This window comes from Bacillus rossius, chromosome 10 (assembly GCF_032445375.1).
Source record: "Bacillus rossius redtenbacheri isolate Brsri chromosome 10, Brsri_v3, whole genome shotgun sequence".
Lineage (NCBI taxonomy): Eukaryota > Metazoa > Arthropoda > Insecta > Phasmatodea > Bacillidae > Bacillus > Bacillus rossius.
In genome coordinates this window covers 45,228,260-45,245,527 of record NC_086337.1, presented here as the reverse complement: position 1 = coordinate 45,245,527, position 17,268 = coordinate 45,228,260, and the positions used below count along the sequence as shown (strand labels likewise).

Here is a 17,268-nt window from a genome sequence, read left to right as displayed (position 1 = left end):
CATTATTTAATTTTGGACCCTGGACAACAATATTACTGCTCGCAGGGTATATTCGTAGTTCTGGAAACAGCCAGCCTGTTTACAGTCTTTATTTTTTTTATTTATAACTATTATTTTATTAACATTTATATTTTAGTTGAGTAAATTCTTGTGTTTGTAATTAGCTAATTACGTAACGGTGAAGGGAGAAACATTAGTAGGTGCCTTTTCATTCCACCTAGAGTTTGACGTTGGTAATATTTAATTTCTGTAACTACAAATTTCTTTGAGTTATTATTCCGTTTTAGAACATCCGTGCACCAAACGCATGTCTTCAGTTTTTGTTCTCTCTTCCAAGGTTTTATTAGTTTCTGTCTGTAGTGTTTCTCGTAGCTTACTTGTTCCTTGGTTGTCACAACGAGCTAGGTTAGAGAATTTTCGGAGCCCGCGCGAGAGACACGAAGATTTGGCACCGACCGCGTCAATAGTTGGAGCTCTTCAGTAATATCTGATTTTTACGCATCAGATTCAGGGAGTTGCGACGTTCTCTGTATTCCTATACCGCGTCGGTCGCAATCGTTGACTAGTGCAACTTGACGACGATATTAAATATTATATATAATATAATATTAAATTGTGAACTTTAATTTTGTTTACATTATATCTACTTTAAAACGGTTGCAACACTTATCAGTACAAAAAGAGACTGGAATTGGTACATATCTTACCTCAAGGTTATTACAAACCGTTCTTCTGGGAGAATCTTTTGTTGATGGAAGTGACACCAACTCTTCATCAATCGATTTTCAATTTTGTCGAAAATGCAATAGAAAGATTCTTTTCGTCATTCTAAAATATTCACGAAATCGTTGGTCGTCTGCTTTCAATTGAGGAAACAGGTGATGATGTTCGCCATATGTAGCTCTCAACTGATTAATTTCATGAACATCACGTTTCTGTGGTTTTAATTTAAAACTAACATTTTATGTAGCAATAAGCATACACATCGCCTCATCGCTACTCAGCTCCATGACTGCTGAGGTTGCGCAGTTGGTGCTTGTAATCTTCCTTCACTGTGAGCCCCCACTTGAGCCGAGAGTCGGCGCTGGTTATCGGAATATGAAAACCTGCCTGCATTGTGCGCGTACCTTTAGAGCCTATTACCGAAAGGTCGACGCTGGTGAGCTCTTTCCGAACTATAGGAATTTTCAGATGCCATGGAAATTTTGAGGATTTCTCAACTTCGTTTCAGTAACACATCTCATAGCCGCAGCCAGCGTCTTCAGCTGTCCATCGACCTTTCAGCCATCGGGAGGACTAACCACAAGTCCAGACGACGCCGAAGATCAAGCCTGCCGTCACTTAGTAGCCGGTAGCCGACGACTTGAATGTGTTCAATATTTGCAGAAACATATTACTATCACTTATGAATCGCATCGTAACTTACTGGCTCGTATCGGTAATATTGAGGTTTGCTCACTTCGTACCATAAATTTTACGTCAACAACCCTTACGTAAAATTTATTATCCTAAGCCTCAAACATTAAAAGGTAGTAATAACTTTCTGATGTTATAAATTCATAGGCAAAGCACGATAATTCGAATTCATCGAATGTTTATAAAGTTGAGTAGGTATAGTTATCTTACTGACTAAGAGGTAAGATCACATGGATGGTTTATTATAACAAATGCGATATCAAGTGCCAATTTTGAATTGATGCGTTACTTTGTGTCTGTTTGCAATTAATCATACTATAGAACACTTACACTTTCTGAAGGCTAAAATAATATTACTATTCCAAGCAATGACCTAGTTATCATTTTATCTGTCGTATAGTTGAAATTTACATACACGCTATTGATAGCAGTAAGGTGTTGATTAAACAGCCTTAACATAATCAAAAATTAACAAATACCATTTAATTTAATGAAATTATTGGATCATTCATCAGGCACGTCCACAGTGAGTGTGCAAGTTCCCGGTAGAGTACTCATTGGGATTAGAATTCGAGATTCGGATTCCAGAATAGTTCAACCAACAATTTTTTCCAAATTTTCGCAGGCTTTCACGGCCATTGTCTGAAGTAGCTTGGCTTCTGGGTTGTAGCCGTGTTCTTGGCAAATAATTCACCGACGTTTCGGTCAACATTGCAGTCACCATCATCAGGGAGCAGTTACAGTAGGTAAACAGCTCCCTGATGATGGCGACTGCAATGTTTGGCCGAAACTTCGGTGAATTATTTGTCAAGAACACGGCTGCAACCCAGAAGCCAAGCTACTTCAATTTTTTCCCAAAAGCGAGGATTTCCGAAGGGAAAATAAAACATCACTTTCTAATACTGCAACTATTTCTAGAGACCGGAAAAAAATCGCGGTTTCGATGGCCTTCAGGATAGACTGCACATTCCCCTGTACACTCGGGCAAATAACGCAAGTTCATTGGCTGCCGACTTGTAAGTCGTCTCAGCTGGTTCGCCTGTGATTCGATCCTTCTTTGGTTGAGGGTTTATAATTAGAGACCCGGAAATTTCGCGGATTCATTTAGTCGCAAGCTAGAATGCAAACCTTCACACTCTCGCACTGTGTTCATGATTGGCACGCAGTTGTTTGGACACGACCGTCTACGACCGTGAGCCAATGATGCCCAGCTAAAAGAGAAGTAAGCGAATCAGGTAGTGCCAAATATCAAGGATAAAAATGTTCTCGCTAAGAAATCAACCAATGGTAAAGTAAACATGGGTCGAGCACACCTATAACTTTGAATTCTATCCTGAGGCCAGAAGAATCCGCGAAATTTCCGGGTCTCTATTTATAACTGGTTGAGATTTGTCAATATGAACAGTAAGCCAATAGAAAAAACCTCTAAGAGGTATATGTATTTGAATTCTAGCCCATCGCCGAATGAATCCGAGAATTTTTCCGGTCTCTTAACTATTTCTGACGGAGAAAAGTAACGGAGGATGTACCTACTTACGTCGCCGCCGCCACGACCTGTTGTGTCCGGCGAGGCGCGGAAAGCGTCGCCGAGAGATGTCCGTCAAGTCGGGCGTAAACGGACACACGTGAAGCGCAGAGTCCAGTCACGTTCCGAGGAAGAAGAAACTCAAGGAGTTCCCGTATCCCGACCCGCGGATCCAACACAAACACGCCACTCTGGGGGGGGGGGGGGGGGGGACACACGTCAGAGCCAGTTACACTAACTCGTGCGGGAACGCTTGTAAAGTTACAGTACACAACGGAGGGAGGTTATATCAGCTCACGCCAGCGTTACCGAACGGTGTCCAAAACTTCCGAGTGTTTCATTTTAAGTTATTTATTTATTTTTCCCGCCCGGCGGCGCGGTCAGTTTTGAGGAAATGGTCTCTTGCTGAATGAAGGTCCGTTTCCGCTACTTGTTTCTCCAGGACTGAAATAATAATTAATTTTTTTCGGCACGTTCCTTCCGGCTGTGTACAAACACCTGGCGGAGTCGTGTCCACTGTCCTTCGAACCTCGCGATAAGGGAAAGGCCCGGTTACGCCCAGGGGCGTATATATAACATAGACATCGAGCACGAGGGCCAAAGTACTCTTCTTGCCTCCCCAGCAGCGGACAACACAAGCCACCAGCAGCTATGATCGCGAAGGTAAGGTCCGCTTAATTTTAAATTCCAGGCGAGTCTTTCAGTAGGTACTCGTCAGAGATGCGAAACATCCAACCTCGCTAATGAGCTAATTCATGTGTTCTCATCATGCTGCAAATACACGGGTGGGGGAGGGGTTTAATGACCATAAAATTCAAAAATTTTTAAAAATGTATCTATCTTTGATTTGGAGAGTTTCCGATCCAATAGGTTGGTTTTTTTTTTTTTGCCGGGGGAGGGGTCTGAGACCTAAAATATTTAACGCTCCCGTAACCCATCTTCGAGGCTGATTTGAGGAAAACCACGTGCTCTATTAATGTGTGTGTTATATAAATGTAATGTTGAGGCTTTGGCTGAAATGACTAGATTGCGCGAACAATAATGACTAATTTTAAGTTTATTGTAACAAATAAAGACATTAATCACTCATATTTAGTATTTTTAATTTGTTTCAGTTACACATATTTAATAATTTTATTTTGAGACTAAAAAAAACCGCTCTTATCGTTTAATGAACTAAAAATTAAGACATTTAAATTTATATTAAATTTTTTTTGGTTCATCAGCCAAATAATGCTACACGGCTCTGCACTACTAAAAGCGTGGTGTGCTTGCTATCATTTGTCTTAAAATTTCTATTAGTTAAAATATGATTTGTAATAGATTATATATCCCTAATTTTAGGATACAGTCAATAAGAAAATTTTAGGAAATAGTCATTTCAAAAAATTTTAGGAAATAGTGATTACGACAATGTCTGTATGAACTTAATAACAATAATGAACTTAAATTTAGTAATGGGATGCTGGATATCATTTGTCTTAAAATTTCTATCTCAAGTTTTAGGATATAGTCATTACGAAAATGAATGAAGAGAGACCACACGCTTTTAGTTATACAGAGTTCTGGAGCATTATTTGGCTGTTAGACAAAAACCTTAAATTTAAATGTTTTTTTTTTATTTTTACTTCATTGAACGATAAAAAGTTTTTTTCCAATGAGTTTATTATTATTTAGCTAATCTCGAATCTCGTATTTTGATGAGGTATCTGCTAACTTGTAATTGATTGTGGCTATTTTTTGTACTGTTTTAGGCAAGTCACAATTTGACCAATTTAAGTATAATTTTCAGTCTAAAAATAAAATTTTTCATTTCTCAAAGTCGTATCATTACATTTTTTTTTTTTTGCATATTATGGTCTCATACATACATATTATAACACTAAATAGATTCGAGAAATTTAATTTTTAACAGATAAAATATTTACCTTTGAATATAATTTCATTAAAATAAAGGCAAGACTACAATATCTGAAAATTTAATTCGTCTGTTTGAAAGTTAATCCTGAAGGTTTATATCTATCTAATCATGACTTTTGGTAAGCAGGAGGGAAAAAAATTACAACTCAGAATTTTAGACCAGTTACTCTACATTTGCAGACCTGGACATTGGCCAACCTAAAAATAATAACATTAGCGAAAATTTTTTTAAATTGTTACTTACAAAAAATACTAACATATATATTACATGTATACACTTCCATTTTTTTAAAGCAGCCATAGAATTTCGCTCATAATATAATATATTGAAGTTTTGAGAAAGTAAATGTATGCTAAAGATTTTTTTAAAAGTACTTGTTTAAGAATAATTGTTACTTAAAAGTTCAAACTAATAAACTGTAGTTTTAAAGACAAGAAACTTTCAGAGATTTTTGGGACTAGATACCACTTGTATGTTTCAGATCTTTGTTTTGGCGGCACTGGCAGTCTCGCAGTCTGCCGCGTTCCTGCCAGGCTGCGGGTGCGGTCTGGCGGGTCCTCTCGGAGGCGGCTGGGGGTACCCGGGTGTCCCGGGGTACCCGGGTTACCTGGGCGGACTGTACGGAGGTTACGGCGGCTCCGCCGGTTCCTCGGCGTCGTCCTCGCCCGGCGCGGCCTCGTCTTCGGCGGCAGCCGCCGCAGCTGCCGGGATCTCCGCTCCCTTGGGCGGGGGCTACGGGGGTCTCTCCGGAGGGTACGGCGGTTGCGGTTATCCGGGATACCTCGGTGGGCTGTACGGAGGAGCCGGTGTGACTGGAGGCTCGTCGTCATCTTCATCGTCGTCGGCAACCTCCAGTAGTGCCTCCACCGGTGGTTCTGGAGGCGCTTCGAGTGCTTCGTCTTCCGCGGCTGCTTCCGGAAGCTCCGGAATTTCTCCTGGGATTGGTTCTGGAACTGGAGGCTATGTTGGCGGTTATGGAGGACTTGGTGGTTATGGCGGTCTGAGTGGGTATGGAGGTCTTGGTGGATATGGTGGTCTTGGTGGATATGGAGGTATTGGTGGTTTTGGAGGACTTGGTGGGTATGGAGGTAGTGGCTTTGGAGGTATTGGTGGAATTGGAGGATTTGGTGGATATGGAGGTCTTGGTGGATATGGAGGTCTTGGTGGTTTTGGAGGACTTGGTGGGTATGGAGGTAGTGGCTTTGGAGGTATTGGTGGAATTGGAGGATTTGGTGGATATGGAGGTCTTGGTGGATATGGTGGTCTTGGTGGGTATGGAGGTAGTAGTGGCTTTGGAGGTGTTGGTGGTTTTGGAGGACTTGGTGGCATGTATGGTGGCCTTAGTGGGTATGGCGGTCTAGGTGGATATGGTGGTCTTGGTGGGTACGGTGGTGGTGTTGTTGGTGGCTGTGGGTACCCAGGTTACATTGGTGGGATCCTTGGAGGTTTAGGTTACCCAGGTGTGGGTGTCAGTTCTTCTTCATCTAGCTCTGCTAGTTCTGGTGTAGGTGTACAAGGAGCTCTAGGAGGATATGGTAGCCTTGGTGGGTACGGAGGTCTAGGAGGATATGGAGGTATTGGTGGGTATGGGGGTCAAGGATATGGAGGTTTGGGAGGTTATGGAGGTCTAGGAGGCTATGGGGGCCTTGGAGGTTACAGTGGTATGTACGGAGGATATAGATTTCCTGGAGTTTTGGGTGGCTGTGGAGGTTTCTGATCTTAAGTTTGGTAGGTTTTTAGGACTTAGTAGTAATTAGTTTTCCACTGCTGGTGATAACTGTGCTGTTCCTATATATTCAATAAATACTTTTATTTTAAATTATTTATATTTATTTAATAAATTGTTACAGTGATACTTAAAAATGATTGTATTCTTACTTATTGATGTAATTGTTTTATTGAATTAAAGCATGCTTGCAAAGAAACAGTTTTGTTTATAATTTTCCTTACCTACATTGCATTGATGTATGTAAAATCATTTATAAAGTTCTGTTTCTCCGAATGTAAACACGTCACCTAAAGAAAACGCAATAATTTTAATGAAAACCTCAAAGTAAATAGCGTGTAGCTGGAAGTTTTAGCGATATAATTGACTCAAGTGTTAAATGGTTCACTTAATGTTCGTGTCACCGATGGATCTTGTAGTAATATAATTGGGTTCTGTTTATCCTATATTATTTATAATTAGATATTATATAATACGTTTCTGATGATAAGAAGTGCTTCAGGGTCCCAAGTTCGATTGCCGACCGAGAAGAGGATTTTTCACTGGTAGAAATATTTCCTTCCAAGGTACCAGGACTGGGTATTGTGTTATTGACCCTTCACATCCATACTGCAGAAGGCAATAGCAAACCACCGCAGTATCATCTCTTATATTACGTCACAGTCACGCCATGAAGATGGCTGGGGATTCAAAGGCTGATAAACCCTTGGTGAGGATAAGAAGTTGCGACATGGAAACATACGAATCATATCTGTAATATCACTCTTTATTTAAGATTAAGTCGAATTTTAATTGTGAAGAATATATAGCCTATATTTTTTTACGGGATTCATACAGCCTGCGCCTATTATTAGGGGCATGTACTTTTCATAAAAAAATCGAATCGAACTATAGACTGCAATAAGGCATGTCCGTGCTAGAGATTGTTTCCTTGTGATTTGCGGTCGTCTGCAAGAGAAGTCATTGCCCTATTTTGCAGGGCCATTTAGGACGCACTTGCTTCCGCACTGGATGGCTGTGATTGGTGTGCTGACAGTAATCATTCACATGTATTAAACCCAACCAATCACGAAACATACAATGCCATAAAGTTTTAACGTGCAGCTGGTATGGGAATATTTTTTCGCGAAAAATGAATAGTACTACCTATTTATGTATTTACGACGACGTGATTTAAGGTAATGGCGAAAAAAAGTAAGCCTTTTGTGTTCATTTATGTTGTGCCCGTTCTGTCTTCCAAACGTACACCTTATTGGCACTTCATCAACGGTAGTATTCTATGATTTATTATTATTAGAGATACGGAAATTTCGAGCTTCATTTAGTTGCTTGAAAGAATTCAAACGTTCACTCTCTCGCGCTGTGTTCATGAGTGGACAGCAGTTATTTGGACTCGCCTCTCTATGACTATGAACCAGCGATGCCCAACTAGGAGAAAAGCAAACGAATCATATAGTGCCAATTAACAAGGATAAAAATGTTCTCGGAAAGAAATCAACCAATGGGAAAGCAAACATAGTTTGAGGAAACCTTTGACCTTGAATCATACCCTGAGGCCAGACGAATCCGAGATATCCGGGTCTCTACTTATTTTGTTAAATTTCAAATGATTTTTGCCTGCATTTGTAATCACTTTTTTATTTTTAATATCCAACAGTTTGAATTTTAATTTAGTTTTTTGTAATAATTTCGCAGAATGAATTATCTTCGTTATATTTATCTTTATTGATAAAGGAGAGAGTTTTTGTGTCTGTAGCTCGCGTAGCTAAGATGGAAGGGCCTGGAGCAGTAAAATTTGGCATGTGGATTCTTCAGAAGGGTCCATTTACAACCCAAAACGAATTTTTTTGAAATTCTTATATTCGAAGTTCTTATATTGTTAAAAATATTTCAGCGTTTTCGGACCACGTTTATCTTATGCTATCCACGGCAACGGCCGTTGCATTGTTTATGCTATCTCTGTATCCATGGCAGCGGTTGCAGCATTGTTAATGATGCTTTCTTCGTCTCCATGGCAACGGGTAACAACATTCGCTTTCGGATCGTAATCAAGTCTTTCTGTAATTATTATTTTTTGGATTCACATCGACACGGTATTGGTTAAATAAATTCGAAATTCAAGGACTTTTAAAAAACAATATGGCGTTTTTAATTTTCATTTCTTCCCGTTTATATAAGTTTTAATGATTTTTCGATTCGTGATTTGAATTTTGAAACTAGATTCAGTTTTTTTTTTTTTTTTTTCCTTCGTTAAAGGAGCGACAGATGCGTACCCACGAGGTGAAGCGTGCATAAAAAATTACTTTATGTTCTTTTACAAAATATTCCTTAGGAGACCAATCATATTGTAACTTTTTACAACACTATGGTATTTTTTTACATATATGAAATATGTTCTCGAGTTCATTTGAGTATTTATTACAATTGGTACATAATTTTGTATATTATTTGATGTTTATTTCAGGCATACATATTTTTTTTAAAACCATGGAAAAATTAATCGAATATTCCAATTGATGGATTTTATTTTGATTTATTTTCCTTATTAATGTGCGCATGTTAATAATATAAAGCTAACCAGGGAACGTTTTACAAATAACTTAAACTATTGGAGGACTGGGACAACACAAAGCATAACTTCGAGGGTTAAAGAGTCCGTGCCCAGTATTACCACGAACACTATTTTGTAGTGGCATAGTTATTACATATATCTGTAATACTACGTGAATATTTCTGTTCCATTTTCAAAAAAAAAAAAAGTCTAATCGATTGTTGTTCCAATCGAGTGGAAGATAGATGCCACGCATGCGTAAAATGAGCAAACACGTCACATCCGTAGTGGGACATCCGTAGTGGGACACTTTTTCGTGCGTGCAGCCGGCGTTCATCGATTTATTAGACGTTGTCACGTCAAAAAATAAAACCTACAGTTGGGGGCAGTTGACCTGAAGGCGGGTTGTACGCCGAGTCTTGCGAAATGAGAGTCGAAATAAAAAAAGAAATGGTTTGGGGAAATATCTTGGCCGTCAAGTCGTGTTCGTCACGTTCTCTGCCGCTGTGTACAAACACTCTCCGGGATCGTGTTCAAGCGTGGAGCTCGAGAGCAATGCGCCGGCTGTCCTCGACAAATATAAATACCTCCGGCGAGGACTAAGTTCCCGCAACAGTCTGCTTCTCGCCGCGCTGAGGGATACAGGCACAACTCCACCTACCATGATCGCCACGGTAAGGGATAGTCCCTCTCGATAAAAAAAATTGGTTGTCTCTAAAGTCGGTTTACGGACGATAGTCTAACGTGACAACGTCATAACAAAACATTGATGAAATGATTGCATTACTTTTATGAATAAAAATTGAATCATTTTCATTTTAATGATAAAAGAATAAATACTTGAAATTGTACTAGAAATCAGATTTTTAAAGTGCAAGAATAATTAACCTTTGTTGCCGAAATTTTTGTTGTAATAAGCAATGAAAACCACGTTAACTTTTCACTTCACTTTATAAACAGTCGACGAAACAGTTCACGTGTAGATGACTTGTAATTAATATTTAAAAAAAAAAGTTCATTTTTAACACGGTTTTTACCAGCTTCACTTGTGAGTAACTACGAAATCAGATCTTGTATAAGGTGATTTTAACCTGCTTCTAATTGTCGTATCGATTTTAAACTTTGCAAAGTCTATGTAATCCCGATGAAAATACAATAATGTCATTACTTTGACCCAAACAGGGCCATAGGGGCAAAAAAAAAAAACACTACTTTCGTGCTATGGGCAATAAACATTCTTTTTGTGGGGGTGCTTGATATCAGTTGTCTTAAATTTTCCATCACTAATGCCTATTCGCTAGGATAGATTCATTAAGAAAATTAAAGAAGAGAGAAACGCACACTTCAATTTCATATCAGATATCTTACATTTTCTGTCACAAATGGCTATTCTTTAAGAGAGAGTTAATTGTTTCGTTTATTCATTGATTATTATTTTAAACTATTTAAAAATTACGTTACACAGAGTTGTAGTTCATTCTTTCGCTTTTACAAAATTACTTAATATTATAATTTTTTTTTACTTTTTAGTTTATACAACATGGAAAGCGTAGGTTTTTTTTTTTTAGTTTTTAAAAATACAATTTTATTTTAAATAAAGTGAGATATCGTGACTTCTAAGATTTGTAGCTGAAAAACTAATTTCTTAAGAAAGAACTTTAGGATATTTAATATGTTTCTTTTAATTTAACGGACTAAATTAAGTCATTTCTACAATTAAAATATTTTTCGTTATCTAGAAATTTTTAAGTAATCGCATACAACTTACAAATAAACAAAGTAAAATAGAGAAAATTATATAAAAAAATGTTTCCTCTCCTCGAAATTTTAACTAACCAAAAAATATTTACGAGCAAGAATATATTGAAAGATTGACCATTAGAACATATATTTTTCTGTTACAATTTACGTTGCTCAAATTCATTCATAATTAAGTACACAAATGTTTAAAGTCCTGCTAGATTTAAACATTTAGGTAATTTTTGTACTTTTTTGTAATCCAGTCATTAAAAAATTATGGCTCTTTTAGAACATACATTAATATGCGAATATATTCCATTAAACTATTTTTAATTGTTAGATCCATAATAAACCATGTTTAAAATATGAGTTTAATCATTAGCAGGAAATTGTAAGGGATTTAGTTAAATGTAAGTTCCCAGAGTAATCAGATAACTACAAATGTACTCCACACACATGCACATACACACACACAGTTGCACACAATTTAAGGTATAGGGCTGATTGATTAGATAAGTATCATACAGTTATCTCAACCCGTTACTTGAGGCAAATAGGGTATGGCCCGTGTTTGCATTTCGGTTTGAACATCCTGATTTTATGTTTAGCAGTATAATACAGTGTTGAAATATAATTTGACGAATTATTATTTAATTTTGCCTTACTAACCAGTCTTATTCGATTAATTTTCTTATAGCGGTTACTGCAACATAACCAAATTGACAGTTAAAATTTCACTTAATAACAACTTTCACCTAGTAAATGAATGATACGTTACTATAATATATCCTTGGTATACACATTGTGTAGTGTGCAAGTCCGTCTTGAACGATTTCACTTTAAAACAATAAGTAAAGTAAAACCATATTTTCTAATCACGGTGTTTTTTTTTTTTATAATTTGTAATATAAATACGGCCTAAATCAATACAATTTACACAACTACAAAAATAGCTATATTTATTAAAAAAGGTTAAATGAAAAAATAAAACTGATTAAATAATACCAAACACTGTATTTATTTTACATTTGAATATTACATGTTTTGATGAATATTTAGCGGTTGTTTAAGTCTTTAAAATGAAATGCAATACAAAGTAAACAAATAAGTTGGTTTTAAAAAATGCGTATAAGAAATTAAATCCAATTAATGATAATCCAATCCTCAAATAAAGTTTATTTAGATACCTTTCATTAAATAAGACTTGAATGTAAATACCTAACGCAGGAAACCAACAAAGCGGAGCAGAAATTTATTATTAAATTATTGCATGACATTTGGTAATTATATGTCTAGAACAATGGGAATTTGTTTACTTTCAGATCATCGTGTTGGCGGGACTGGCAGTCGCCCAGTCTGCCGCATTCCTGCCAGGCTGCGGCTGTGGAGGCTGGGGCTACCCGGGTCCCCTCGGAGGAGGCTGGGGCTACCCGGGCTACCCGGGCTACCTGGGCGGACTGTACGGAGACTATGGCTACCCTGGCCTGCAAGGATCGAGTTCAGCAGCATCTTCTTCCTCTAGCGCTTCTTCCGGCGGTGGACTTGGAGGTTCAGCTTCGTCTTCATCTGCAGCCTCTGCGGCCTCTGGAGCGTCTGGAATCAGCAGCCCCTTGTATGGCGGATATGGCGGTCTGTACGGAGGTTATGGGGGTCTCCTAGGAGGATATGGGTATCCGGGAGGCTGTGGTTACCCAGGATACCTCGGTGGACTCTACGGAGGTTACGGATATCCTGGTCTGGTGGGAGGACTGGGGACAACTGGGAGCTCATCATCGGCGTCATCATCCAGTAGCGCCTCTTCTGGTGGATCTGGTGGTGCCTCGAGTTCATCATCATCATCGTCATCGTCATCAGCTTCAGGAACTTCAGGAACCGTATCTCCCGTTTACAGTGGTCCTTACGGAGGATATAGCGGTCTGTACGGAGGTTACGGTGGTCTGTACGGAGGTTACGGTGGTCTGTACGGAGGTTGCGGGTACCCAGGGTTCGCTGGGGGCTGGGGATACCCTGGTCCAGTCGGAGGTTGGGGAATCTCCGGTCTTCTCGGAGGTTGGGGATACCCCGGACTTATTGGAGGTTGGGGGTACCCTGGTGTCGGCGTCGGTGCTGCTGCTTCTAGCTCGGCCAGTGCTGGAGTTGGACTCCTAGGAGGTCTCGGTGGTTATGGAGGCTATGGCTACCCTGGTGTTGTCGGTGGCTGTGGAGGTTGGAGGGGTGTCTACCCGGGTACCGGCGCCGCCGCTGCTGCCTCCAGCGCAGCCGGAGTCGGCGGCCTTTACGGTGGACTCTGGTAAATAACTGATGGTGGAAAACGTCACGTCTTTCCTTTCAGTTGATACGAAAATATTTAATTTATAATACACTCCCCGTTTTTTTTTTTCATGCGATTATTTGTACATCACGTAGAAAAAAATTTTAATTGAAAAAATAGTTGTATTAAAACTACACATTTTATGTTGTATACAGTTATTATATGTGTCTTGTCGATTTTCTTTTCGTTCTGAATAAATATTTTTGAAATAAATTGTATTGTTTTGATATTTATCCTCTTCACATATACCTATTAAATTTTGTTGCTTGCTTTGACCTCGCTTGATTTTACTATATTGTTTTATTTTTTATGCGTTCTTACAGATTCTATTTATTAAAACTTTTCAGAAAACATTATTTTTTTACAAACAATATAATTTTACTGTCTGTTTCAAATTCCAGTGCAACTATAAATAAATTAATGACTGTGGAAATAGTTAAATATTTACATATAATGCAGTCGCGAACATTTATTTTATTTGTGCGGTATTAAATAATACTCATATTAAAAAAAACAAGCAATTTTTTTTAGAATATAATGAACGATGCCAGAATTCAGTACACTATAAAGAATACTTGTACTTATTTACATTAGATAAGGTAATAACTGTATTAAAAAATCCGGTAGAACCATAACTTGCCTATTTTCTCACTAACTGAAAAATCTAAAAAATATATTTACAGTTATAATGAAAAAAAAAATGTTTTGAATCCAACCATAAATCCGGTAAACACATTAAAAAAATATATATCCCTCCTCGCATATACAACCACTTAAAGTTGATATAAAACTGCGAACAACGATTCAGAAACTTTTTCGTTTCTACGTTTGTTTTTAAATCTGACTATAGATATATCCATACATACCACTCTCTCTACTAGTCACGTACTTCTAGCTAGAAAACTAGATAAGAAATAACCTTACAATTTTACATTTATTGAGAGGCTTGTATACTGAAACTCATATTTAAATTTTTGTAAAATATTTTTGAGAAATGATTGTCTATAGCCTACATGCAAAAAAACTGAGGAAAAATACTATTATATTTTAAGTATTATTAAATAATGTTCACTACAGTTTTTTAGATTAATTATTACGACATAAGCAGTGGTCGAAGTTGTTTAAGAACATTACTGTAAAATGGCAATAGCTAGGATTTTCTCATTGTTATCTACTATAGTAGGTACATAACCGATATTAAAACACCTAATACTAAAGCAACTTTCATCTGAATTGCTTTCAAGCGGAAACCTCGATAAACCAGTGACTTAAAATAAAAATTAAATTATTATTACATGTAATATATTTTTAAATTTTTTGAACTAATGAGGTAAATAATTAAAGCCAAATAATTTAAACACAGCTGATGTTTTATACTTTACATAACTTACAAACATGACCAATTAATTGTGACCTCTCACCTGTCAATTAAACAAAAAACGAGACCTTTCACTTAATTTAGTACAGACAACTCACACCACAAATAAAAATTACGTATTAGAAATAAATTTTGATTGTTTTAAGCAGAATTTTTTATGGTGTGAACTGTAAATTTGATCGTGAAACTAAAATTAAAAATAACTTTGAAAAAAATAGTACATTGAAAATAAAAAAAACACTATTCTATAAATTATATTATTTCGTTAAATTGATAGGCTTCTTGATATTAATGTAAATAGCCTACGATGTCAAAATTCCAAAAAGTTTAAATAATTGTTTTACTTACTTTACACGAAAAAATAATCGTATGGCGTTGCCTTTTTATAATATCAGGCTCGGAATATTTTTAGGAAAATTTTTGTGTTCCTGATAAATTCAGGATAATTCATGCGAAGAAGTTTATCAAATAAATAAAAAACTTGATTTTTGTACTATAGAAAATTCATCATTCACATCATTTATAAGAAACCGATTTAACGACATGATTTTTAATACGCTGAATTTAATTTAATTCTTAGATATTGTTAGGTAGACTTTCTCATTTAGCCAACTTTATTATTTTACGACCTTGACAAATGTGTGCTTAAATAAAATGAAATATTACTTTTGAAAAATAATAAGTCAATAATTCTTATCAATTAAATGTTTAAATGTTGTATTTACTCAACGCATCTTTTTAATCCCTAAAATTGTGTAGTAAACTAAAATGAAAGTTTCCAAGTTGCAAGTGGAAAGCAATGGATCCTCTGAATATACATAAAAAATCGCTGTATAGACACACAAGAATATTGCATAGTGCCATTTTTAGTTGAAGTTAAGATGATAAACGCAACAAAATGCTATAATGCAGAGTGATTGAGGCCTACCATATTGAGAGAATAGAAAATGTTGGAGATTATTCTTAGCTTTTGGGAAATATATATAACATTAAAATATCTATCCATTATGACTAAAAATGCACAAATACCTAGTGTGTAACCAAGTGGTTTGGATCCAACTTTGGAAAGTTCACCACAAAAAGGAATTATTTTCATTTAGAATTTCCATATTACTAAAAGTAATAGTTAAGATCCCTTATATCTAAAGGGACTTGTTTTAAAGTTCCTCAAAAAATGAACCTAAAAGTTTCATAGAAGTTCAATTTGCACTCATTTCTTAAAAAAAAAAAAATAATTAACAGCATTTGGTGCAACACTTGTCCTAGTAATGTACTCATCATTTCACTCAGACTGTATATGCGTTTACATTCTTTATATACAAGCAACAAAAATGATGACTAAAGTAAAACAGCTGTACTTAACATATATGGATGATATTGGTGCATATTTCAATATATATATATATATATATAGATATAACTTTACTGTTACTAACTTGTAACACTTCCACCTGGAAAGAAAAATTATATATCCACTATATACACATACACGCACATTTGGTACGCTAGGATACTTAACACAAAAAAAAAATGAGCACAGGCATTCATAATCTTAACACTTATAAAATATTTAAGTGAATAAACAATAAAAAATAATGTAATTGTATGTTTAATTTAGAATTTCCATAAATGAGGACGATGCCATTTTTTTTATTTATTAAAATAAGTATAAACAAACATTTTTGAATTACGTAGTTTCACTTTTTACACGGAAACTTTCCAGACGCTACTGAGAGCGGTAACCATATACATGAGTCTTTACAATAATTTATATTGATTTTTTTTATCCAAAAATTGCTAACTCCAATAATAGGCCCAATATAAAATATTTTCATATTATTATACATAACCTTATAAGTATTGTCACGAGGCTGCCAGAGGCGAGGTCCGGTGCGCAGGCCATGCGGTTTTCTGGAGAAATCCCCACCTCCTTGATGAAGAACGCAAAACAGGTAGCACCCCGTCCCTCCCCTGCAACTACACGGAAATCCCATTAGCGGCCTTCCAAAAGAGCCCGCTACGCCACTCTCTGTCTGTCTCGTGAGGGTGGTTTCGCGGGTACAAAGAGCACCGTTCTGGCCACTGTTCTCGCAGCTACGAGTGTTAACTCGGGAGTACTTTAAGGACGCGACACCTCGCAGGGCTACGAGTCCTTTCCACGGAGCGAGACGAGAGATACGAAAGGCGGGAACGACCTGGGAGCTGCAGTGGAGCGAAAAAAAAGGGTGGTGAGTGACTCCCCTTTGGCGAGCGATAGCGGGCGACGAGAGACGGGTGAGCGAGGATTTGGAGCATCGAGGACGGTGTTGCGGGCTCAGTGGACAAGTTATTGGTGAGATGCAGTTGTGTTGGGATTGAGGTGCGAGCAGTAGAGTGAACCGCAGTCAAGACGGGCTACAGTTAGGAGAGTAAATACTGAACTAACAAAAGTGTGATTAGTTTGTGTTCAGTCATTTAGATTGTTGTGATTTAGGAAATATTGAAATTATTATTTTAATTAATTTCGGATGTCCTCTTCGGACCTGTATTCCCACTTGTAACAATATTATCTAAAAAATCTTTCATTAGAAGAGTCATTATTACAAGGAGTTTAAATAACGGGGTTTTAAATAGAAATAAATCTTATAGCTTCCGTACCAAGTACACTATAGAGCCAGTTCTTATTTACCTTAAACTAGCTAAATATTAACATAAAAATTC

The 17,268-nt window shown here is 37.0% G+C and overlaps 2 protein-coding genes across 2 annotated transcripts; both read left to right on the top strand.

Annotated features, from left to right (window-relative positions):
- The first annotated feature begins 3,283 nt into the window (after positions 1-3,283).
- LOC134536331 (spidroin-1-like) lies at positions 3,284-9,742 on the top strand. The gene is made up of 3 exons (XM_063376084.1): positions 3,284-3,604; positions 5,344-6,130; positions 9,678-9,742. The coding sequence occupies exons 1-3, from the start codon at positions 3,593-3,595 to the stop codon at positions 9,740-9,742; spliced, it is 864 nt and encodes a 287-aa protein (XP_063232154.1). The 5' UTR covers positions 3,284-3,592.
- On the top strand, positions 9,717-13,403 carry LOC134536063 (spidroin-1-like). Its single transcript, XM_063375592.1, has 2 exons — positions 9,717-9,813; positions 12,202-13,403. The coding sequence occupies exons 1-2, from the start codon at positions 9,802-9,804 to the stop codon at positions 13,171-13,173; spliced, it is 984 nt and encodes a 327-aa protein (XP_063231662.1). The 5' UTR covers positions 9,717-9,801; the 3' UTR covers positions 13,174-13,403.
- Positions 13,404-17,268: the final 3,865 nt, after the last annotated feature.

Bases quoted from the DNA above. Each gene is read 5' to 3' on its own strand.
- LOC134536331 (XM_063376084.1), top strand. The intron at 6,131-9,677 runs GTGGGTATGGAG...ATCGTGTTCAAG, and splicing joins TGGTGGATATGGTGGTCTTG to CGTGGAGCTCGAGAGCAATG.